Genomic DNA, 25728 nt, shown 5'->3' on the forward strand with positions numbered 1-25728 from the left:
TTTGGAGCAGTGTTCTTTTTTTGTCACCCTGCTATAGGAAAGATGTTAAGCTGGAAAGAGTACAGAGAAGATTTACAAGGATGTTGCCAGGACTTGAGGGCCTGAGCTATACGGAGAGGTTGGGCAGGCTGCAACGCAATTTCACTGGCTGTCTTCCAACAGCTACAAAACACAGAAACTCTAACTCAGATGACTGCATCACTTATCTCGTTTAACGGTGCTCCACTACACCCTATTGGCCAAGTAAAGTTACGTTGCCGTCTCAACGCGTGTGACCATATCCTGGACTTTTACGTGGTACGCGAGAAGGTACCATCCATACTGGGTGCCGATGCATGCCATGACATGGGTTTAATTTCCTTCAGCCTGCCCACTGACTGTAGACTGTGATTTTACACATCACATTTTAACACAAGGAATTGTTTAACAACGAGTTGGGCAGGTTGCCTGTGAGATACACGATTACTATTGACCCTGAGGCAATCCCAGTTGTTTGTCCGGCTCACAGGATTCCCCATGCTATGCAAGATCGTGTACAAAGTGAACTTAACAGAATGGTGGCTCTTGGTGTGATTACTCCCATAACTGAACACTCACTGTGTCTGGGTCTCCTCAATGGTTGTCGCTACTAAGAAGAATAAAGATGAGATACGGATTTGTATTAACCCCAAGGACTTAAATACAGCAATTAAGAGACCACGATATCCAATGTGCTCTGTGGACGAGATTGCGGGGCAGATGGCTGAAGCAACTGTATTCACAGTGCTAGATGCCAAGAGTTCATTCTGGCAGATTCCACTGGAACATAAATCCTCCAAGCTGACAACTTTCAGTACTCCGTTCCGACTATATGAATTTTTGAGGATGCCTTTTGGTATAAGTTCTGCCAGTGAAGTATTTCAACAATCCATGGAGCAATTGTTTGCCGGATACCCATGCTCCATCGATATCCTCATTGCTGGAAAAACGATCGAGGAACACGATACCAATCTGACAAAAGTAATGAAGTGTGCCGAGGCCATCCTTCTCAAACTCAATCCCAAAAAATGCAGATTCAGAGTGAATGAGGTATAATACCTAGGCCATATTTTTACCAAGGACGGCATGAAAACTGATCCAGCGAAAACCAGTGCTATTAATGAGCTTCCAGCACCCACGGATGTGCCCAGCTTACAGAGGTTCCTTGGCATGGCGAACTATTTGAGCAAATTCATTCCAGATTTCAGTGAAATATCAGCCCCTTTGCACCATCTCACACACAAAGACTCTGCTTGGACCTGGCATGAGCAACAACAGACAGCATTTGACAAGCACGTTTTACTGGCCTGGCATGGCCGAATACATTAAGGAAAATGTGGCAGCTTGTGCGGTGTGCAATAACCTGGCACCTCATCAACAAAAGCAACCACTTCTGCCACATCCCGTACCTACGCTACCATGGTGTACAGTGGCAGCTGATTTATTTGAATGGCATGGCAAGCAGTACCTGGTGCTCATGGATTCGTATTCAGGATGGTTCGACATTGATTTTCTCAGCAGTCCCACTTCCAGCGGTGTGATTTCGAAATTATCTCGTCATCTTTCCGTCCACGGATCTCCAGGCAAGCTGCTAACTGACAATGGCAGTCAGTTCACCAGCCAACAATTCAGAGAGTTTGCCAAATGCTGGAATTTTCACCACATCACCAGCAGCCCTGAATATCCACAGTCTAATGGACTGTCAGAAGTGCAGAACTACTAATGGAGCGCTCTCACAGGGCTAAATCTGACGTATTCCTGGATTTGCTCAACTTACTCAACATTTCCCGTGACCCTGTCTTGGGTTCACCTGCTCAACGATTATTGTCAAGGCAGACCCGTACCATGCTGCCCGTAGCAGAGCAAACATTAGTCCCACATGTCTTTCTGCCTAAGGAGGTTCAAGACAGGTTGCAACAGAAACGTGACGTTAAAAGAAATGGTTCGACAAGACGAGTAGGCTACTACCGCCATTGACCAAAGGACAGGTGGTCCGGTTACAGACTGACAAAGGCCATGACCATATTGGGGTGGTTTCTGGTCCCGCTCGTACATTGTTAGAGCCGATGGCGGCACCTATCGACGCAACAGACAACATCTTCTGCCTGTGAATGAGCCAATCCCTCCTCCTTATTATCCGGATCATACAAGTTCATTTCAATCTGCATCTAGTGACCCTCGCATGCTCTTGCCAGCACAACAATCCATGCCTGCGACAGTTCCTCTGTCTGTTCAATCTTCGCCTGCCCAACGGTCTCCTGCTTCGACTCCAGAGGTGTTGGTTCACTCCCCCATGGTGGTGCAATCGCCTGCTCCTTCCCCAGAGAAAAAGAATGGAGATGGTCTCTATCGAACACGTGCTGGTCATGTTTGCAGGCCGGTCGTGAAGTATCCAGACTATGTTGGACTTTCCACCAGTCTGTCATCGGTTGTGATATTTGTGTTGCTTAGTTATGGGTATACATCGTTATTGATTCTTTAAGAGGGGGGGATGTAGAATAGTGGCTCATGCTACGAGTCATGCATTTGTAAGTATGCCCACTAGCTTGTTAGCGTCGCGGTCTGCTGCATTCCGTTAGTCTTAAAATGAACTCTTAAGTGAGAAATTGTATTGCTTGTACCCAATAAATTCTATATAACCTGACATGGTGTGAGGCCACTGTTATTATAAGGACGACAAATCGACAGTTAGGAAAAGAAAGGTTTGGATGGATATGGGCCAAACACGGGCAGATAGGACTGGTGTAGTTTGGGCTCTTGGCCGGCATGGGCAAGTTGGGCTGAAGGGCCTGTTTCCATCCTGTATGACTCCATGTACAAGGAATGCCAGGAGTACATTCCAACAAAACTCGAGGCTTGACATATCCGTGATAAACACCCAGCTTGTTCCTCACCCTATCCATTCCACCATCTACACAGCATGGATGCAATGCAAACCATTGTCAAAATGCAGTGCAACAACTCATCAAGAAACCTCTGACATCACGTGGGAAGAAGGTGTTGGGCATATGGGAACATCACCATTGCCAAAGTATTCCTCCAAGTTGCACGGCTGCTGATGTGGTCATAAAGAGTCAATCCTTTCCAGTTACGTGTTTAAAATCCTGAGACTCTCAAGTGGAGAGCACTTTAGCCATACAAGCAATATCACTTCCATTTGTGAATAACAAAAATAAGGTGCTAATAAATAAACAAATACCTTCATCATATCATCACATTTCATATCTGGTTCTTCTTCATCTTCGCTCTTGTTGTAGAATTTGCGGAAGAAGTTGAAAGCAACCACAGTGTACAGGTACACGACCACTGCCAGGAGACCAACAGTCAGAGCAAGCTGCACAAGGAAAAAGAACAATGTTTAATGTGATGCCATCTAAAGGGTCCTGACCTATTTGATTCTTTCAAATTACGTGTGATTAAACAAGGTAATAGAGAGCGTGGAGGGCAGTGCAGTTTTAGAATTTGATTAAACCTCAATATTAATAGATATTAGCAAAATTAAAGCTTTTGGAACAAAAGGTGCAGTGGATGTCTGAATATAAAATTAATGAAATGGCAAAGTAGGAAATACTGATGAAACTTTTAAGGATGGAAGAAAATAAAGAGGACTTCAAATTCCAAAAACTGAAGATGCTGGAAGTCACATAAAAACAAGCTCTCAGCTAACATGAAGGAAATGAAGGAAGGCATCACTGTAGACATGGTTTATCTACTTTTGTGATACTTTTGATAAGGACCCACACGATAGGCGAGTTTAGAAGATTAAGCCACAAGGGATCCCAGACATGTTGGCAAACTGGATCCAAAAATTGGCTTAAGGATAGGAAGAGGTATTGTTCTGAGGAAGCCTATATCAAATGGCAAACCACGGATCATTGCTGGAAGTGCTGATGTTTTATTAATTAAGTGATCTAATTAATAAGTTTGTAGATAACAGCATCTCATAGCTCAGCTGGATAGTTGGGCAGAGCAGAGGAGATGGAATTTAAGGTAATTAGTAAGATAAGGTCAAAAGTAAGATAATTCACTTTGGGAAGACAAATTCTCATAGGGCATAGAGTAAATGTCAGGGAGCTGAGAAGTGTTGATGTACAAAGAAACTTTGGAGGTGCAAGTTCATAGTCATTCTCATCAATCCCTGAAAAGGTAATGAAAAGGGAATTTGATATGGCTGATGCATTGACTTTGCAAATCATGTTATAGCTATCAAACATTGGTCAGATCACACTTGCAGTATTAAATTCCGATGTGCTCACCACACACTGTGTGGAGCCATAGGAGATAAGTGAGGTCCTCAATGAGTATTTCTCCTCTGTATTTACCGAGGAGAAAGACAGGAGGACGGAGGAATTTGGGGCAGTCAATGGAAGTGGCTTGAGAGCAGTCAGTGTTACGGTCGAAGAGGTGCTGAAGGTACTATCATGTATGAAGGTAGACAAATCTCCAGGGCCTGATCTGATATATCCGAGGACATTGTGTGATACCAGAGAGGAAATTGCGGGAGCCATGGTTGAAATTTATGTCATCTTTAAATAGAGGTGCCAGAAGATCGGAGGGTGGCAAATGTTATGCCTTTATTGAAAAATGGGCTGCAGAGAACTATAGGTCAGTGAGCTTAATATCTGTAGTTGGAAACTTACTAGAGGGTATTCTGAGGGATAAGATATACAGGCATTTAGACGGACAAGGGCTGATTAGGGATAGTCAGCATGGTTTTGTACGTGGGAGGTTGGGTGTTTTTTGAAGACGTGACCAAAAAGGCCATTTGGCCCTGAGCCTGCACCACCATTTATTGTGATAATGGCTGATCATCCACAATCAGTAACCGATGCCTGCCTTCTCACAATCAGTATCCCTTGATTCTGCTATCCCCTAGAGCTCTATCTAACTTTCTTTTAAATTCATCCAGTGAATTGGCCTCTACTGCCTTCTGTGTCAGAGAATTCCACAAATTCACAACTCTCTGGGTGAAAACTTTTTTTCTCATCTCTGTTTTAAATGGCCTCCCCTTTATTCTTAGCCTGTGGCCCTGGTTCTGGATTCCCCCAACATTGGGACAATTTTTCCTGCATCTAGCTTGTCCAGTCCTTTTATAATTTTTTATATTTCCATAAGAACCCTCCCATCCTTCAAAATTCCAGTGAATACAAGCCCAGTCTTTCCAATCTTTCCTCGTATGACAGTTTGTAATGCTATCATTTGCAATGCCATAATTTGTAGTCCATCCACTAGTTTGAATGGGTGATAGAAATAGAGTATGTGATCAAAAAAGACAAACACTCGAAAGAGAAATACTTGCAGAGCTATGGCGAAGATTGTTCAAGAGCTGGATATCCATCTAAGCTTATTCTCTTTTTTTAAAGGATACATTCAAATACTTAAGCTTTACTTCAGGAAAGAATGATGAAATTGCAGTAGAGACTTCCAGTAAAAACATGGGATATAAATAGTTTGCATGAAGGTTTATTCTGGTGAGTATCTAGCATCTTTCATAAAATGGGCCAAATATCCTCTCCTTAAATGGAAGACAACTAGACAACTGGAATGATACAGATGTTACAGCACTCTTCAGGAAAAAAGGGAAGGGGAATTAACCCAACAAGCATATCTTGGTATTGATAGTTTATCTAGAACAGTTAAAGATATGACTGAAGAAGGGTCTCGACCTGAAACGTCAACCACTCCTTCTCTCCAGAGATGCTGCCTGTCCCACTGAGTTACTCCAGCATTTTGTGTCTATCTTCGATTTAAACCAGCATCTGCAGTTCTTTCCCACACTAAATATACATCATGTTTGACTGAATGTTTTTATCCAAAGCTATTTCCAAAAAGTAATTTTAAAAACTTATTCAGATCTACCATTTTCAAGCTGTTACATATCTTCACAATAATCTTTTAGATCTTTCAAGATTGAAAATAATAAGACATTAACCACACCTTTTGTTTAATAGTTCTCACCTGCTTCCCATTGTGTGTTACAGATGACAATATCGTACGCAACGTCTTAAAACCCATAGCAATATCCAGCAAGTGGGCAGCAAAGAAGAAGTTGTTGTAGTGACCCAAAATAGACATGGTTGTGTACCAAGCCAGATACAAAAATGACTGCAAATAGAAATTATATGAAATAATTTGCATTATAAAGATTTTGGAAACAGTAGATTACAATTTAAAAAACAGCCTTTTCTGAAGAAAACTTCTTGGAACTTTGATCTAATGAAAGTCCAATTAAAGTAGTGATGTGATATTGTTTTTAACCCTTGGTTTGTTGTTAATTTATCAGTTTCCTGGTCCATAGTTGTATTGTTTTGTCAAATGCATTGAAGACTAGACGTTATACCAGAATCATAAGCTTTTTGTCCGTCACTACAGTGCTGTGAATGGTTCTTGTGGCTGAATGAAAGTACCAGCATTGGCCGTGCTTTTCAGTCAGACGCTTTTCATTGGATTTATTAGATATAATAACAGGAATGTTGAATCCTTACAAAATGAGTAAGACATTTATAACATAAAAATACATGGAGTAACTTGCAAAATGCAGTGCAATGAATAGGAAGGAAGTATCAGATAAGAAAAAGAGTAGAGATGGGAAATTGCAGTTTGGCTGAGCAGAACCTCTTAATTTAGATTTCAAGGTGTAATTTTATTTGAATTATTTTTTTCTCAGAAATCAAGCTGCAGTTCACAATACAGTAAAAAGGATATATGTGGAACTTCAGCACTTTCCTTTCAACTGATTTAAAAAAAAACAAAGCTGACCAACTTAAGGGGCTGTCCCACTGCGGCGACCTAATTGGCGAGTTTAGAAGAGTTTGAAAAAAAATTGTAATGTTGAAGACCTCCTTCGACCATGTAGAAGACCTCCTTCGACTATGTTGAAGACTAGCTTCGGGAAAATTGGACACCGAATAGTGGAGAGTGGAGACAATCTCCTTCGACCACCCCTCGACTATGTTGAAGACAATCTACGACTACCTTCGACTACCCTCGATTACCTACGAATAACATGCCGACCTACTATGACCTACTTCGACTAAACCTACGAGTAAAAAAAGTATCGATTTTTCCATGGCGACCTTTTTTACTCACAACATGTTGAAAAATACGCCGCGACTTAGCTGAGGCCTTGAGTACACGGGGACTACTCTCGAGCATAAAGGAGAGTTGGAAAGACCTCCTAGGACCTCGTGTCGACGATGCTGCGCGTATGAGTCGAGGGCAAACTCGCCAGAACTCGCGGATTAGGTTGTCGCAGTGGGACAGCCCCTTTAGAATGCAAAGATTTGATTCTTATAATACATAACTGATGTTACCTGTACAGTAAAATAGTAAATTGTAATATAACTGGGTAAATCAGTATAGTAACATTAACATATTTTATGTGAAAGCAAATCATAATGGGATTTGTTCAAAAGCTGGACTTCATCAAGTAGAGATGATGCACTTATGTTGAAATGGGAAATTAGTAATTGCTTTTAATTGTACTTACATTATCAGTGACCACAACTCCAAGTTTCCAAATATGGTATTTTAAATCAATGGAACTCAACCTATAAATAAACCAAAATATAAAGTTACAACATTCAAAGTTTTATTTTTGATTTTGCTATCTCAGTATACTTTACGACAAAGGATTTTCTTCTTTGCTGTGGTATTTCAAAAGCTGTCGCTGGCCTTTGAGAGAGCTGGTCTGACATCTCACAGATAATTTGTCCACAGTTTTATTTGTTACTAGACCAAGTGGGACCCATTGGGTCCCTGTCACACGGGAGGCCTGGTCCCCAACACAACCCATTCCCCTAACGCAATATGCGACCACTCACCCATAGCCCCCAAGTGAGGCCTGATTCCTCCAATGCAGCCTGATCCCCCAACGTAACCCGTTCCCCCAATGCAATATTGCACCACTCACCCATAGGACCCACTGCGGCTCATTTTGCCTTATTCACCCTCCCACATTTTAAACTTTAAAAAAAATGCAATTCCACTTACTCGCTAGCAGAACTCAGTGTGCTGTGACTTTAAAGAAAATGCAATTGCACTTGCTAACTAGCAGAACTCAGTGTACTGGGATAGCAACATTGTTGCGAGCAGGGCTACAATCCCATTGTGACGTCATAGCTGTAAGTACAGGGAAGACATTTTTCTCAAGTTGGGATTTTGTAAATTTGAAAATATTAATAACTTGTAAAATATAACATAAATCTGAACGAAACTTGACACAAACCATCACAGGACAATTGTGAGTAAGGTGGTGCAAACATTTTAGCGCTATCGTGTACCATTTGGCGTAGTTCAGGGATCACATTCACACGCAGAGAAACAAACAAGATGAGAGTTTTAGTAATATACTAGGCTAAGTGGGACCCTTTGGGCCCCATGTTCACACGGGATGGCTGGTCCCCCAACGCAATATTCCACCTCTCCACCAATTCCAATATTGGTGGCCAGTGGGGGGAGGGGGCTTTCTGGAGCGCCAGTATGGGTGTTGTGGGCTGAAGGGACTGGTTTCCAGAGGGCTAGTGTGGACATTGTGGGCCAAATGGATTCTTGGGGTGGCAGCTCAGTCAATCAAGACTGATGTGCTGGCAGCTCACTCACGGCTGGCAGTTGACTCACGGCTATTCCTTGAAATTCCATTTCAAGCAGGGTGCAAGGCCACAAAATTCAACTGCAGTTTCATACCATTTCAAGGAGGGTGCAAGGCCACCAAATTCAAATGCAGTTTCATACCATTTCATGCAGGGTGCAACGACACCACATTCAAATGCAGTTTCATACCATTTCATGCAGGGTGCAAGGCCATTACATTCAAATGCAGTTTCATACCATTTCAAGCAGGGTGAAACCGCCATAAAACCCACACAAAACACCACACTCACAGTTCAGTAGACATTCAGTGTGTTCAGTTGATACACAGCTCAGATAGAGTCGTGACCTCTCCCTCCCCCATCATGCAGAGACTGAGCCACACCCACACTTCCGGGTTTTATAATCCTCCCCCTCCCACTGGAAAAGGTGTGGCCTTCATGGCGTGATCGACAGGAGAGAGATTCTCAACATTTTTTAAACACTAATACCACTTTTATTTTTCATTGATGGGAAGAATCCTCTGCACCTGATGAGTGGAGGGGGACTGAGTAAGATGGCCAAAAATCACAGCCGTAAGTGGTAGCATTTTATCTAAAATCAATATAGTGCAAACAGGAAGTTGTCAAGCAACCTTTTTACTTCAACCCAAAACCCCCAAACAACCATTTGCAGTGCCTTTTTACTTCAAACCAACCATATTTTCATTTTCAAACCACATTAAGGGCACTCACAGTTGAGTGGACATGTGTTCAGTGTTATTCAGAGCTCAGAGAGACGTGACCCTCTCGCTTCCTCCATCTTGCAGAGACTGAGTGAGGCACACCACTTCCGGGTTTTATAGTCCCTCCCCCCCTCCCATCAGCAGGGGCAGCAGAGAGAATGGTGAAATGTTTTAAAACATTAATATCTCTCTGATTTTTCATCGATGGGAAAAATCCTCTGGTCCAGTCTGGCGGAGGAGGGCCCTGAGCGAGTTGGCCAAAAATTACGGCCGTAAGTGGCGTGGTTCTCTCGGAAATCACATCGCAGTGAGTTAAATGCGGTCAAGATCTTACTTTTAGTAATATATAGATATAGATAGATATAAACTATTGCTGAATCTGGAATATCATGCACAGCGTGAAGAAGGATTTAAATGGAAGAAATGGAGCACAGCCAAAATTAAATCAGATTGATTCCTGAGATTAAGTTTATTTATTGGAGATTAAGTAGATAACGTGTGTTACTTCAAGTTTTAGTTTAGTTTAGAGATAAATGTGGAAACAGGCCCTTCGCCCTCTGAGTCCATGCCAAACAGCGATCCCCGTACACTATCCTACAGACTAGGGATAATTGACAATTTTTACCGAAGCCAATTAACCTACAAACCTGTACATCTTTGGAGTGAGGGAAGAAACTGGATCACACGGGTAAAACACAGAGTCACAACGAGAGCGTACAAACTCTGTACAGACAGCACCTGAAGTCAGGATTAAACCTGGGTCTCTGGCCCCTTAAGGCAGCAACTCTACTGCAGCGCCACCACGCCACTTTTATCGGATGAGGTGATCACATTGATATGTACAAAATGCTGAATGGGTTTGATGGAATTGATGTTTACTCTGCTGGGGTGTTTAGAACGTAGTGTTTTGCCTCAGAATAAGAAGTTGTAAACATTTTTTTCGTGGTTACTCACAGTGGCTTGCCCTATTTATGCAAGATGCACTATCCAAATGCTCTGCTTACAAAACTCACTGAAGAACCCACAAAAATGAGCAACTCCAGGTCCAATTTTACTCCTTTCCACAAAACCCATCCATATTTTTTTAATTGTAGGCTATATATATATATCTATATACTATTAAAAGTCTCGTATTGTATGTATGTATGTGTGTGTGTGTGTGTGTACGTGTTATTGTATCTTCGCTAAAGGTTTTGCAGAACCTTACTCAGATTTTTCCCCGTTGTCGATTTAATCATGATTCCTTCCAATTTAAGTTATATTTCACAAGTTATTGATATTTAAAGTTTAAAAAAAGCCAACTTTGAAAAGAATAACTGCCTTTGACAGGGAGACTTCTCCAGCAGCTTCCAGTGATGATGTCACAATGCCATCTCACAGTCGTCCAATCACAATGGGATCTCATTTACACAAGCTACCGTGAAGATTCCGAAAACCGAAGATGACATCACAATGTGATCTTTGCTGTGTAGTGGGGGAGATTTAAACGTTGGATTTCTTCAAATCTGCAATGGCAGTTAGGCAGTTATGATGTCACAATGCCCTACCGGCTACAATGTTTCTATCCCAGAACACTGAGTCCTTCATAGCAAATGTCCTTCAGGGAAAGAATCTGCCAGCCTAACCCAGCACAGCAAAGTTTAATGATTAGATTTGGATAACAAAAGATGGCCTTGTTGGTAGCACCTACATCGCATTAAATCTTAGTGCAATTGCATTTTTTCTTTAAAGTTTAAAATGGCCTGCACAGTTGGGGGCTATGGGTGAGTGGTAGAATATTGCATTGGGGGAAAACGGGTTGTGTTGGGGGAACGGGTGAGTGGTGGGATCTTATGTTAGGAAATGAGTTGCGTTGGGGGACCAGCCCTCCCGTGGGGGCTATGGGTGAGTGGTGGATTATTGTATTGGGGGAACGGGTGAGTGTTGGAAAGGGGTTGCGTTGGGGGAACGGGTGAGTGGTGGATTATTGCGTTGGGGACGGGGCCCAATGGGTCCCACTTGATCTACTATGTATATAACTAAAAGTCTTGTATGTATGTATGTTCCCGAAATACAGTCAAAACGGGACACGATAGCGCAACAATTTAGGGGCGCCTTGCTCACCATTCGCCTGCGGTGTGCAGTATCAAGTTTCATTCTATTTTACAAAGTAATTTGCTTTATATTCTGAATGGAACGAGTTTCAACGCAACGTCGCGCCTGCGCAGTGCACTCCCACTTGCCGGGCCCATCAGCCGCGTGTGTACTTAACTGGCCTGGCAACTGGGACCCAACATGGGTCGTCGTCAGCCTCGCCTGTGCAGTTGGGGGAGGGTTGCTGGGCCCGGTATCCGAGCATGCACAGTTGGGAGAGGGTTGCTGGGTCCAGCAGCGGCGTGCCGGCGCAGTGCACTCTCACTTGTCGGGCCTGCCAGCCGCGCCTGCGCAGTTGGGGGAGGGTTGCCGGGCCCAGTGCCATTTTCAGATCACCATTTTGATGTAACACTTCTGTAATAACTGAACTTCTCGAGGATCTCTGGTGTCACAGCGGGGACCCAACGGTATATATAGTAAAGTAAGATATAGAAGCAGAATTAAGCCATTCTGCCTATCGTGTCTACTCCACCAGTTGATCATGGTTGATCTATTTTTCCTTCTCATACCCAATGTCTTGGCCTCCTAAGACGTCTGTGACAATGAATTCCACAGATTCACCACTCTGGCTAAAGAAATTCCTCCTCATCTCCATTCTAATGGTATATTATTTTAATCTGAGGCTGTGCCCTCTGGTTTTAGGCATCTACAGACTATGCAATAACATAAGACAGTTAATTTGTGCAACATCCATTTAAAATAGAATGGCTGAATAATGTTTTCATTTCGCACGAATGTGTTTGAAAAAACTAACTGAAAGCTCTCTGAACTGATTAGATCAGGCAGCATCTGTGGAGGAAATGCACAGATGATGTTTCAGATTGGGACCCTTCTTCAGATTTCTTCTGTCCATTCCCTCCATAGTTGCTAGCTGACTTGCTGAGTTCCTCCACCAGTTTGGTTTTTGCTCAAGATTCCAGCATCTGCAGTTTCCCGTATTTCTGAGATGAAAGCTCTGCAGTCCTAATCAAATGATGCATACATTTGCAAGCTTTATGAAAATATTTTCAGCTACATTTTGATTCCTTCTCCTTGAGGTGGAGTTAAACAATAGGGGTTCAAAAATCACTCACCAGGACACCAGTGTCGCTTCTCGCTCTGGGGCCTCTTCAATGGGACTAAAATCTAAAGAACTTTTGTCCACACCCAGGAGCTCACCAATACGTTCAACTCCATAAAGGTCGCCATACTTATTAATAACCTGAAAGAAAGCAAAGGTCATAAACTTCTGTGCAAATAGTCTATTGTAATTTCAACAAACAGAAATGAATTAATATTATATCAAAATGGCCCATGGTACTTCATTACTTCGTAGTAGAGAAGGAGCAGTTTCTACAAACAAAAGGGTGTAAAGCAGAGAAACTTAACCAACTTCAACTGTTGAAGTATGTTAACCAGAGAAACTGGGTAGGACTCAGGTAAAAACAACTGCTGGAGGAACTCAGTGGATTATCCATAGAGGGAATGGGCAGATGTTTCAGATTAGGGCCCTTCTACAGACTGATGTAGTAGAGAGGTGACAGTTGAGAAAGACAGGTAGAGAGAAGTTGTGGGACAAGAACTAGCAAGCGATAAGTGGCTTCAAGTATATTGGGCATTCCATAACTTTACACTACCTTGAGATTTACAAGCCTTTCAAAAAGATTCATTTAGTGTATCTGTCTGCTATGGGTCAGCCACTTATGGCAATAATCCTGCATTTATCATTTTGCTTTACCTTGGCTGAGCTGTACTCATTTGGAGGGCCGTCAAAGACATTATTGCAGCTACGTGCCACTTCTCCTTTCAGGAATGTTGCAACAAGGATTGATTGAAGTTTTATTAGATGCCCTGTCACATGGCATTACCACATGCTTCTCTTCAGTGGAAGATGGAGCAGTGTAAGGACTAAGAACAGATCTTTGATACTAAATTTAGAACGCTGTGCCGATTCGCCATTCTAGTCTCAGAGGAGATGGTACAGGGGAAATGTAAGGGTCAGAGAAATGAGCTATATTCTCAATTGACATTTCATTGTGACACTGTGCTGCTGCTTTTCATATGAGATATGAAATTGATGCAGAAAGCACATTCCGTCAGGTGGAAGTTAAAAGATTTTGCAGAACTATTTGGTGCAGGGAGTCTTTGTGATATATTGACTGTCAATGCTCCCTCAACAACCACCATCAAAAAAAGAGTAACTGTTAGTTTGTCTCCTTGCTGTTTATGAAACACCATGGTTTGTAAAATGACATAAGTTTACTCCTATAATAAGGATGATTGTACAATGTAACTCATTCAGTATATTTGAAGCTATGATTAATACTACGTAAATAGTATGCAACTGTTAGTGAGTTTGTCAATATTGCTTACCTTTCTTTTGACAAACTTGTCCCAGTAATTATTAGGGAAAGACCTGTAATCATATAGGAAATTGTTGGTTCATTAACCTTTGTGTCATTCAACTGAGGTCTAGTTTCTCTTAACTATTTAAATTCAATGCACACTCACTACCACTCATGAGAAGTAAAATTCACTTTGTGATGGGAAAAACTAGTGACATGAAATTGGTTGAGATTTTGTACACCCACTGAAGACAAAATAAAGGAAAATTGGATAATGTGTATGAAGGCATAGTATTTGGTTGATAAACACATTAAAACATTTAAATACCTAAAAGGAAATGATATTAGCTACAACAAATTTCATAGGAATTTACAAGCAGTGATGGGCTTTAAAAACACAAGGTCTAAATAAGAAGAATAAAAAATGCTGCATTAAAATAAAGTGCTGGGGGAATTAGAGGGTCAGACAGCATCAGACAGACTGATGATGCGGGGGTGGGGGTGGGTAAGCTGATAGACAGAGGTGGGGATAAGGAAAAACCTAACAATTGGGCGGGGGGCGGGGGGGGGGGGGGGGGGGGGGGCTGACTAAGGAGACAAGAGTGTGTCAGCTAAGGAAAGACGAGGAAATGTGAAATGTAAAGCTGGAGGGAGGGATATAGGTAAAATGAGATTGAGTGAGGGTAAAAAAGGGATAAATCTGGGATGAGGATGGGAGATAAACGTAAGGAACAGGGAAATTGAGCACAAGAAAGAGGGAAAATGAGCAGGATGACTAGGGTGGTGAGTGACGGTGGGGAAAATGTGTGTACATCAGGGTGGGGGCAAGTTGCTAGGGCAAATATTGCTTCAAATTGGTATATTCAATGTTCATACTGTTGGGTTCCAGGCTATCCAAGTGGCATATGAAGCGTTGTTCTGGATTACAGTAGTGTAGTGAGGAGCACTTGCCACAAGTTGTTGGGAAACAAATCACCATATTAATACAGACAGTAATACTTTTTTCAACAAGTTCATGGATACAGACATAGTAGTTCAGAAAACATTGAGATAGGGCCCCCAGTGTATGGATCTGTGAACTGCAAATCAGAGACTGAGTATATAACGACTGGTGCATGGTGCATAAGAATGCACAGGCATTTTCAATGAGTAATACAGAAATAGTTATTCTATGGAGTCATTGGATGTGAATGACCTTTTCTGCTCTGTACTGCTGTGGGAGGAATGACAAGTAGAGAACAGAAGGATGGAAGGAATGATAGAGCATCAACCTCTGCTCTTCTCTGTTCATTGGGTTATGGTGGACATCTGTGAGTGAGCTATCTATCCATCAATTGTTCTGCAGTCCAGAGAGACCAAAAGTAAAGACATTTGATAATACAAAACTCTTAAGAACCACAGCTCTCTTTCCATATTGCAACTAATGAATCCAAATGGACATTACTCATGTTTATGTGTGGACCTGCAAACTGCATTTTGTGAATGGTGCTTTTTGTTTTACATACGGCGTGTTGATGACAAGGCGATCCCACTGTCCTTTAATGTCATCATCAGACGGCTGCTCTGTTATGTACAGACCATCAAACTCCAGCTTTCTGGCAATTTCCTTTTCACGCTTGAAAACTACAAGAGGGACCTTTGAAGATTTTAAATCAAGAAATCAGTTTCCCGTATACAGTTGCGCAAAGATCTTTGTAATAAAATAATAAGAATTTTTCAGCATAAGCTGCATACATTATTGTAAAATCTAGGCTTTCAACCTTTGGGGTAGTGGAAGATATCATTAGTCAATATTTAGAATTGACGTTATCGCAATAACAACCTGCATTTAGGAAATACCTTTATCGTAAGCATACTGCAATGAAATTGAGAACAGTGAAATTGGTCTAAGTGAAATAAAGAACATTAAGAAAAGTAGCTTATGGAGGTCCCTAAAGATCAAGAGGGTGGTAGGGAGACATAGGTTTTTGGGTACAAATTCAAGATTTGGGGTCTGGAGGCTATCAGTACTGGGGCAAAGAAAAAATAGATGCACAAAGGCTGCAAATAGGAGGAACAAAGTTCTCAGAAGGTTGTTGCAGATTACAGAGATATGAAAGGACAAGAGTGAAGCCAATGATTAAGCTCTTGAAAAGGAATTTTAAAATTGAGATACAGATGCACAACCTTTTATCCGAAGATCCAAATAACGAAAACCTCCGAATAGCGGCCATTTTTTCGGTCCTTGAAGAAAGGTCCTTGAAAACGTTCACCGAGGGCGGCCCGCAGAGGTGACAGCGGAACCTTCGGTCGGTCCTCGAAGAAAGGGGAACTAAATCCCCATTCATAAAAGAGAAGGTGAGGGTATATTGCGCGGGAGGGTTAATAATTGACAATATGCTGCTGCCTGCCCGCTGAATTAAAAAGTTCCCACGGTAGACTCACGATACACAGTGTATCGTGAGTCTTGCGTGGGAACTTTTTAACTCAGCGGGCAGGCAACAGCAGATTGTCGCTCGCTTCAGTTTCACCCCACCTACACCCCTCTGCTTCCCGGCCATGTGTGTGACCCCTTCCCTCCCCTCTCCAGCTCCCCGCCCATTGCACCGGCGCGGGGGCTTTGCACTGTCTTCACGTCGGCGATTGCAGCAGGACCGTGCCAGTCACCGGGGACGTCAGGACCAACGGGACACCGACCCCCAGGCCCACCGCAAGCACGGAGATCCCAGAGACCCACAGCCAACAGCAGCCCAGCCCAGCCCCGCTCCAACTACAGAGGAACTTGGGATGCGGATGACGGGGCGCAGCTCGGGGCGTCGTAGGGGCCCATCGGGGAGCGGGTTCCTGTTGGTCTTGACGTCTCCGGCCACCTGCCATCCTCCGGGAACTGTACCGCCCTTGCAGGAGAGTGGGGTTGTTTGCAGTTGCAGAGGGAGGGGGCAAGGGCGGTACAGTTCCCAGTCTCAGCTCCAGTCCAGGGGGGTGGCCGGAGACGTCAGGACCAACGGGACACCGACCCCCAGGCCCACTGCAAGCACGGAGATCCCAGAGACCCACAGCCAGCAGCAACTCCAGCCCAGCCCCGCTCCAACTCCAGAGGAACACGTAGGGGCAGAAGCTGATGGTGTGCAAGGTACGTCTTGTTCTTGGGGTGGCGGATGAGGGGGCGCAGCTCGGGCTGTGGGCATACTGCCACTTGTCGCCGTAGCGGCCCATCGGGGAGCGGATTCCTCTGGAGTTGGAGGGGGAGGGGGGTATTGTGCTTTGATCGCCCCCTGCTATCCCAGGGACAGGGAGACACAGCGGCTTTTTAGACTGATGGGCAATCACTTCCAAAGTTCTGCCCACACAGTCAGTACACCTCTCCTACACTGCATTTCATACAAACATTTATTCTGCAAGAAAAAACTACATTGAAGACTCAAACTCGCGACCGAGTTTACTGCCGGGATCAAGGCGCAAACTCGCGACCTTGCGGATATGAGCCGAGCACTCTACCACTGAGCCAGCCTTTAAAATGTATGCAAAAAAATTTCCATTCCGAAGACCGACAAATTCTGAATTACGAAAAGTGTCTGGTCCCAAGGCTTTTGGATAAAAGGTTGTGCACCTGTACTAGCATACTGGGAATGTAACCATACAGAGTAGTGTAAGCGGAAGGGGACTGTGCACATTTGTGCATAGATTGCATGAAATCAAATTTACGCAAAGTGACAGAAAGAGGCTGACCAAGAATGCGTGGGTGCAACAAAACATGGATGAGGGTTTCACCAGCAAGTGCATTACGGCAGGCATGGAGGCAGGTAACATTATTTACATTGAAATAAACAACATTTTAAATAAAGAAAACTAAGGGTCAGTAGCTCAGTTCAAGTGGTTTGCCATGGTTACGGGGTGGGAAATTGCAACCTGTTTCGACGAATGCAATCAACCTGGCGTGCACAATCAAATAAGATCAAATAGAACAAGCTGTCCTACAACTTTAGGCTGTGCACACCATACGCAAGAAGAAGTAGCCATGGTTACAAATTTATCTTCGAGAACAGCAAGGGAGGGCAATGGAATTCATAAGATTAATGACAGGGATGATAGACAAAAGCTTCAGTCTCCCCCATTTTTAAGTGGAAGAAAAAATGGTCTCTTCTGGGACAAATATGGAAATTGATTTTGATAACAGGCAGTGAATAGGTTAGGTGGAGAGGAATATATAGTTAACATTCCTTATATTGTGCTTTGAGAATGTACAGAAGTAGAGAAAAGGATAGATTTTGGGGGGAATCCAAAGGCAGCAATGGGTAAGTCTGAGGAGAAGCCATCATTCTCTGGCTAAGACAAGAATTATAATACTACGGCATATCAAAATATTCCTCCTGTGCAGTGGATGGTGGGATATGGATTATGTGCAAGCAGAATAGAGTTGGTATTGGCAGCATGTTCGGGACATTTATTGTGGGCCGATAGGGCCTAGGCTGTACTGCTCTATGACCTAAAGGATATGTACTGAACAATGATACTGAAGCAAAAGTTTACAAGAATGCAAGGACTGGCGGTGCTCATGTTCTGAAGGATTTAACTGGATGCTAACCCCTTTGCATCGCAACATACGAGAACACTATTTGTTTTGCTTCTTATTGTTTGTGGTTGAGACCATCTTTATTATGAATCATGCAAATACCAGATCACCTCATAATCTCCAGAAGTTAAAGGAATAAAGTCTTAGCCTGCCCAACTTCTCCCTATAGCACAGGCCCTCAAGTGCTGGCTACATCCTCGTAAATCTTCTACCTGCTCTTTCCAACTTAACAAAGTAATTCCTATAGCAGGGTGACAAAAACTGAACACAATACTCTAAGTGCGGCCTCACCAATGTCTTGACAGCTGTAACATAACATCCCAACTTCTATACTCAATACCCAGAAGGCCAATGTACCAAACGACTTCTTGACCACCCTAGCTACCTGTGACACCACTTTCAGGAAACTATGTACCTACACTCCTAATTCCCTCTGCTCTACAACCCAGGGCCTTGCCATTCACTGAAAAGGTTGCTATTAAATCTTTTCCATTGCTTTGATTTCCCAAAATTCAACACCTTTCACTTATTTGCATTAAACTCCATTAACCATTCCTCAGCCCATTTACCCAACTGATCAAGATCCTACTGTAATTTTTGATAACCAACTTCTCTATCTACAATACCACCCACTTTGGTATCATCAGCAAACTTACTAATTCTGCCTTGTACATTTTCATCCAAATCATTGATGTAAACCACAACCAGCAATGGACCCAGCACCACTCCCCGAGGTACACCACTAGTCACATGCCTCAAGTCTGAATTATGTGTTTTTATGATGCTTTTCAAAGTAGGAGAGCTTGAAAGATGTTGTACTATACCTTCAATATGTAGTAGCCAATGATACAAAGCATTGAGATGATTGTGTGAATAAGTGCAAGAAATGTTAGCGTTGGGGCCATGTATCCTGTAGACTCCTGCAACACGTAGAAATCCACCTTGTCATCATTCCAGAAACTGAAATCCGCTTCTTCTTCATCAGCTGGAGGCTCGGTCACCTTGGAATAGAGAAAAAATATTTCTGAAATGTAAATATTTTTGTTTTGTGGCCAAGCATTTATTGCTTCAAATCCAATAAAAAATTCTGCTTTTAATCAAATTAAATTATTCCTGATATTTTAAACTATATAACAACTGAACAGCGCTTTTGTCTGCATTCTGTAAAGGATAAACATGTTTCCATTACCTGAAATTATTTTCATTTAAAAATTCCATAATTTTCTATTCTCCTTATATCACTGCTATGAAAATTCAGTTCCTATTTATAGACATATATTTAATAAAATCGTTCAATGTTCAGGAGATGCTGCCTTCTGTTATTTTGACGTAGAAAATAGACCTACAATTTCCTAGATTCATTCTTGCCATTGTTGCAGATACTGCATATCGATCAGGACAAATTTGAGGTCTACTATGGAGTATAATGTATTCAAATTTTCCGATGGTTGTCATCTAAATTACTTTGTCATAACAATATATGAAGTAGAAGCAAAAGTAAGTGGTCAGCCCTCTTGCCTGCTCCAAAGTGGATGACCTTACATTTTTCCAGACTGTATTCCATCTGCCATGCCCTGACCTTCACATAATTTCTCCATTTTCTCCTGAAGCTACTCTGCCTTGAACCCACCCTGCCACACAGCTTTGTATCATTGGAAAACTTGGATTACCTTTTACATTATCAATTCATTAAAATAATTGATATTAATCATGGACAGCTTCATGTGACTCCACAACAGTCAGAATATCTCAGCCCAAATATGGCCTGATTATTCCTACTCTCTGTTATCTCGTCATTAACCATGGGTAACCACAGCCATGTCTGATGTAATGTCTTCTCCCACTCTAGAACCATAGGAAAAAGAATAGCTTGTTGCAAACAAATATACGTTTGACTCGTAAACCTCCAATCATCTCAGTAAATGTAAGATACAATAATTGTGCTACTAACTAATTAAGTCAACGAATCTCTGCATCAGTCAACAAATCTGGAGTTGAGGAATGGGTCCACACTGACCTGTCGTTTCCAAAAAGGCACCATTTTTTTGTCTGCTCCCAAATTACTTGGATACATAACGTAAAATAATTAATTACAGTATAATCTATGTGAAATTAAGCTTGGTTTTCTTCTGTAATGTGTCAGATAATATAATCTTCAGAGATAAAAAGCCAATTGATAGTAGTCAATTGATAGTAGCATTAAAATATTTAAGTATTCATAAAATATAATATATTGGTGGTATTTAAGAATTATTTGAATTTATATTATGTCACAAGTTGAATTTCCATTGTCTTGTCATTCAAATTAGCACTTCAATTGTCTGGAAATATAAGGCATACATTTATTCCCTCTTTAAACATTACCAGTCATTAGATGCAGTTATCATTTGGCAAATCCCTATTAATTACTTTTCCTCGGATTCTAGCGGTTAGGAATAGGAATACTTTATTGTCACACGTGACTAGGCACAGTGAAATTCTTTGCTTGCATACACAATGTATACAAATAGCGGCCACCTTCGGCGCTGACAAAAGCTCCCCCTTTTGTCCTCGCTCAGCAGTTCCCCCACGCCGGGTCCCCATTGTCCTTTGTCTATCCCCCCCATGTCCATTGTTCTCCCCCCCACCTCTCTCACGGCAGACCCCCCAAGCCGGGTCCTCCTGTGAGAATTTCTTCTGTGGGAATTTCAATTACCTGTTCTTTAAGTAGAAGCAAGGAACTACGGATGGACACAAAAATCTGGAGTAACTCAATGGGTCAGACAGCAACTCTGGAGAAAAGGAATAAGTGAAATTTCAGGTCGACTCGTCCTGAAACATCACCTATTCCTTTTTTTCCAGAGATGCTGTCTGACCCACTGAGTTACTCCAGAGTTTTGTGTCTATCTTCGGTTTAAACCAGCATCTGCAGTTCCTTCCTACACAAGGAACTGCAGATGCTGGTTTTTCCACACTTGGATACAACATCCCTGAAGAACATAGATGGGTGACGTTTTGGATCGGAAGGTCTGAAGGTCTGAAGAAGGGTCTTGACACGAAACGTTACCTATCCAGGTTCTCCAGGAATGCTACCTGACCCACTGAGTTACTCCAGCATTTTGTGTCTACCTGATCTTTAGCTGATCTTTTGCAATCATGAAGCTCCTTGGTATTGTTGAGACCGAAACTGCTCTATGCTTTAAATTTCATTAGTATTTTCAGCACAAGCACCATTAACCTGCATGATCCAATTCATTTAATCTCCTCTGGTGTTTGATGGGGAGGAACATATTGTTATTGCAATCTTTCTATTCTGCTGAATATGGAACCTTTTCTTACTTTTATACAGTTGCATGTTGTATATATTGCAAAGCACCAGTAATAAGGGCAGCAAAAAAATAAATAATACTCTTTTCTGTACCTTGTAGAAGAGTAGAATGAAATTGATCGCAAATGCCACAAATAGAGCTAGTAACCTCAAATTGTAGAAATTCCTGGCTAGATAATTCTGAAACAAAAGAAAATGATTTTGTGAAGTAACAACATTTAAGCAAAATCACAAGTAAATTTCACTTTGATATTTTAAATGCAATTTCTGTTTTACCAAATCTGAGAGTTTATTTTAAATAATTTCTCCCCACTATTATAGAAATATTCTATATTAAAGGGAACGACTAGAAACCATACTCCTTTAAAATCATAATGCATAATGTCTCTGGGTTCACATTTACTGAATGTAACAGTGGTTAATAGTGGATGAATTCATATCTGAAACTTGTATTGTACAATATAAAATAACTGACGTGAAAAAAAAACTGATAATTGGATTTTCTATCAGCCAGGTGAAATGTGGCTTCAATTTGGGAGACTTTAAATAGACAGCCTTGGTGAAAATGTTATGTTAAATTAAAACTTGGTCATCTTCCATTGAATCATAAAATAAGTTAAAAGTTGTTAAATTATATGTAAATGAAATTTATCAGCCAACAGAGAACCTACACAGAATATATGCATGCAATTATACAAAATAATTTCCAAATATGTATGACAATATATTCCAATTTTTTACTTCATCTGCAAAAGAATTGCCATTATATATATGCATGCCTGTCGATCACCCAGCACGGTAGTGCTTTAGAGATGATATCACAGTTTAATTTACAAAATTAATTTCAGAAAGTGGAAGTATATTAAAATAGTGTCACCAATTTAGAAGTTATTTTGTATAAATGCATGCATGTATTTTCTGTAGGTCCCTGTTGGCTGCTAAATTTCAGTTTAATGTAACCAAAATGCAATTAGTTCTGATTTATTAAGATAAAAATACATTGTAAATATTCACAATGATAATCAAGAAAAGGGCCATCAATTGACCTTGGGTTTTACTTAATGATCATTGTATTATTTTCATCACTTGGGCGATTAAATAATCGCTCATGTCAAGAAATTAGATATTAAAAAAAAGAAAAACTATGAATGCTCGATGATTTACAACACCATTGATTGTTCTGACATTGTGAAATGCAGAGGGCACAAATGGAGTCAGCTTAAATGTTCAATTTTATTGCTGTCAATAAGTTAAATAGACTGCCCAAGATTCTGATTTATATTTGAAATAGAATTTTAAACATTGTATTTCTCAGCAAACAGGCAGTTGTGGAGCAAAAGAATCACTCACACAAAAAATACTTATTCAATCAATCTTTCACCATTCAAATGGAGGGAACGACCCACACATTTTATGCTATGATCCAGATTACCCTCTCTCCTTTTGTACAAGGTATGGAACTTTAGACACCATTTAGAGCTAAAGTATAGAGACCACCAATATACAATGGTTTAGTTTACCTTCAGCCCACCTTGTCCACGTCGATCAACGATCACCCGTACACTAGTTCTATCCTGTACACTAGGGACAATTTACATAAGCCAATTAACCTACAAACCTGCACATCTTTGTATTGAGAGAGGAAGCTGGAGAACCCGGAGAAATCCCATGTGGTCACAGGGAGACCGTATAAAATTCTGTACAGACAGTGAGTACCTGGTCCTCTTACCTGGTTGCCTACTGACTCCCACAGCTATCTAGACTACACTTCTTCCCACCCTGCCTCCTGCAAAGACTCTATCCCCTACTCCCAGTTCCCCGTCGGCGAGACCAAACTTAGGCTGGGCGATCGCTTTACTGAACACCTTCGCTCAGTCCGCCTGGACCTACTTGATCTCCCAGTTGCCAAACACTTTAATTCTGCTTCCCATTCCCACACTGATCTTTCTATCCTAGGCCTCCTCCATTGTCAGAGTGATGCTAATTACAAATTGGAGGAACAGCATTTCATATTTCGCTTGGGCAGCTTATGAATGAATCTGATTTCTCTAATTTCAAGTGACCCCTACACTCCCTCTCCATCCTTCCCCCACGCAAGTCGCATCAGGTTTCCGTTCTCAGCTAGCAAACAGCTAACAATGGCCTGATCCCTTTATCATTGTTACTTTTTTTGCATATCTTTCATTCATTTGTTCTATATCTCTCAACATCACTGTCTTTATTGCTCGTTTCCCTTTCCCCTGACTAGTTTGAAGAAGGGTCTCGACCCGAAACATCACCTATTCCTTCTCTCCAGAGATGCTGCCTGTCCTGCTGAGTTACTCCAGCATTTTATGTCTATCTTCAGTTTAAACCAGCATCTGCAGTTCCTTCTGACCCATTGAGGCTGCCTGACATGTTAAGTATTTCCAGCATTTTAGGTTTATATTTGATATTTGGGCAGACAAATTCTGAGATAAAGGAGGAGACATTTAAAATAGTGAGTCTATGCTTAGTTAGGGAGATGAATTTTAAGGAGAACCCTAGCGAAAAAGGAGATAAAAATAGACTATGGGCATGGAATATCAAAATGTAGAGCTGAAAGAACTGAAGGATAACTCGCCATCTCACAATGGGACAAATGCAAATGAACAAAAGACCAATCAGGAGAGGAGGATCTTGATGTCAGAAAGTTATAGAACTCTATGAAGGGAATACGCTTGAGAGGTAGAGACGAAAGAAGGAGATGTCAGGCAAGCTTATTCAGTGCGATGCTTGCAGTATGTGGGAGGTCAAGGACACCGCTAGTGCCTCTGGCTGCTACAAATACGAGAAGTGCATCCAGGTAGAGCTCCTGAAGGGCAGTGTTGGGGAACTGGAGAAGCAAGTGGATGACCTCCGGTTCGTCCGAGAAACGGAGTCGTTCCTCGACAAGTCCTACAGTACGATTGTTACACCTAAGGTACTGGAAGAGAGAAGGTGGGAGACAGTGAGAACGGGAGGGAAGCATGGAATGCCAACGTCCCCGGGTGTTGTACCTCTTGTGAACAGGTTCACCCACTTAGAAGCTGTCGGGACAGAAGAGGTGTTTACACTGGGCGGTGGACTGGCTTGTGATGCGAATAGGGCTGTTGAGCCAAAACCAAAAAGGCCTAAGGCAGGCAACGCCATTGTAGTGGGAGACTCCATTGTGAGAGGTACGGACAGGGGTTTCTGCGGCAACAGACGGGATGCGAGGATGGTGTGCTGCCTTCCTGGTGCCAGGATCCAGGATATCACGGACAGAGTGCAGAAAATCCTCAAGGGCGAAGGTGAACATCCGGAAGTGGTAGTGCATGTCGGCACAAACGATGTCGGAAAGAAGGGGATGAATATTCTGCAGCGTGACTTTAGAGAGCTCGGAAAAATGCTGAAAAGCAGGACCTCCAGGGTTGTTATCTCCGGTTTGCTTCCAGTTCCTCGTGCTGGCGAGAGCAGGAACAGGGAGATACGAGACCTGAACGTGTGGCTGAGGAACTGGTGGGGATTTAGATTTAGATTCTTAGATCACTGGGATCTGTTTTGGGGTAAGGGGGAACTGTACAAAAGGGACGGATTGCATCTTAACAGGTGTGGGACCAGCTTTCTGGCAGGCAGGTTTGCCACTGCTACACGGGTGGTTTTAAACTGAATAAGGGGGGTGGGGTGTCGAATGGGATAGTGGAGGATGGAGTTAAAGGGAAAGGGTTTCTTAAATGTGTGAGCGTAGAGACAGAGGGGTGTAAAATGAGGGTAGAAGCAATAGGTAGCAAGGTGAAAAGTAAAAGTGGCAGGCAGACAAAACCAGGGCAAAAATCAGAAAGGGCCACTTTTCAACATAATTGTATAAGGGGTAAGAGTGTTGTGAAAACAAGCCTGAAGGCTTTGTGTCTCAATGCAAGGAGCATTCGTAATAAGGTGGATGAGTTGAATGTGCAGATAGCTATTAATGACTATGATATAGTTGGGATCACGGAGACATGGCTCCAGGGTGACCAAGGCTGGGAGCTGAACATCCAGGGATATTCAATATTCAGGAGGGATAGAGAGAAAGGAAAAGGAGGTGGGGTAGCGTTGCTGGTTA

General features: G+C 42.1%; 2 protein-coding genes across 7 annotated transcripts in view; one reads left to right on the forward strand and one right to left on the reverse strand.

The window, feature by feature from the left end:
- aven (apoptosis and caspase activation inhibitor) overlaps positions 1 to 6812 on the forward strand; it is a 116666-nt gene extending 109854 nt beyond the window's left edge. The window contains exon 7 of one of the 2 annotated variants that reach the window (XM_033026934.1): positions 6686 to 6812. The gene's annotated coding sequence lies outside the window, so the exon portion shown is untranslated. Of the gene's footprint in view, positions 1 to 5999; positions 6129 to 6685 lie in introns of those variants that run through there. The other variant, XM_033026933.1, reaches the window with a different exon arrangement.
- ryr3 (ryanodine receptor 3) overlaps positions 1 to 25728 on the reverse strand; it is a 358203-nt gene that overhangs the window by 18132 nt on the left and 314343 nt on the right. For all 5 annotated transcript variants that reach the window (XM_033026930.1, XM_033026931.1, XM_033026929.1 and 2 more), the window contains 8 exons: positions 21741 to 21827; positions 19165 to 19341; positions 15294 to 15424; positions 13817 to 13859; positions 12538 to 12665; positions 7508 to 7568; positions 5977 to 6123; positions 3218 to 3352 (listed from right to left, as the gene is read on the reverse strand). In XM_033026930.1, the coding sequence (XP_032882821.1) occupies positions 3218 to 3352; positions 5977 to 6123; positions 7508 to 7568; positions 12538 to 12665; positions 13817 to 13859; positions 15294 to 15424; positions 19165 to 19341; positions 21741 to 21827 (909 nt within the window). The remainder of the gene's footprint in view (positions 1 to 3217; positions 3353 to 5976; positions 6124 to 7507; positions 7569 to 12537; positions 12666 to 13816; positions 13860 to 15293; positions 15425 to 19164; positions 19342 to 21740; positions 21828 to 25728) is intronic.

This window comes from Amblyraja radiata, chromosome 9 (assembly GCF_010909765.2).
Source record: "Amblyraja radiata isolate CabotCenter1 chromosome 9, sAmbRad1.1.pri, whole genome shotgun sequence".
NCBI classification, from domain to species: domain Eukaryota; kingdom Metazoa; phylum Chordata; class Chondrichthyes; order Rajiformes; family Rajidae; genus Amblyraja; species Amblyraja radiata.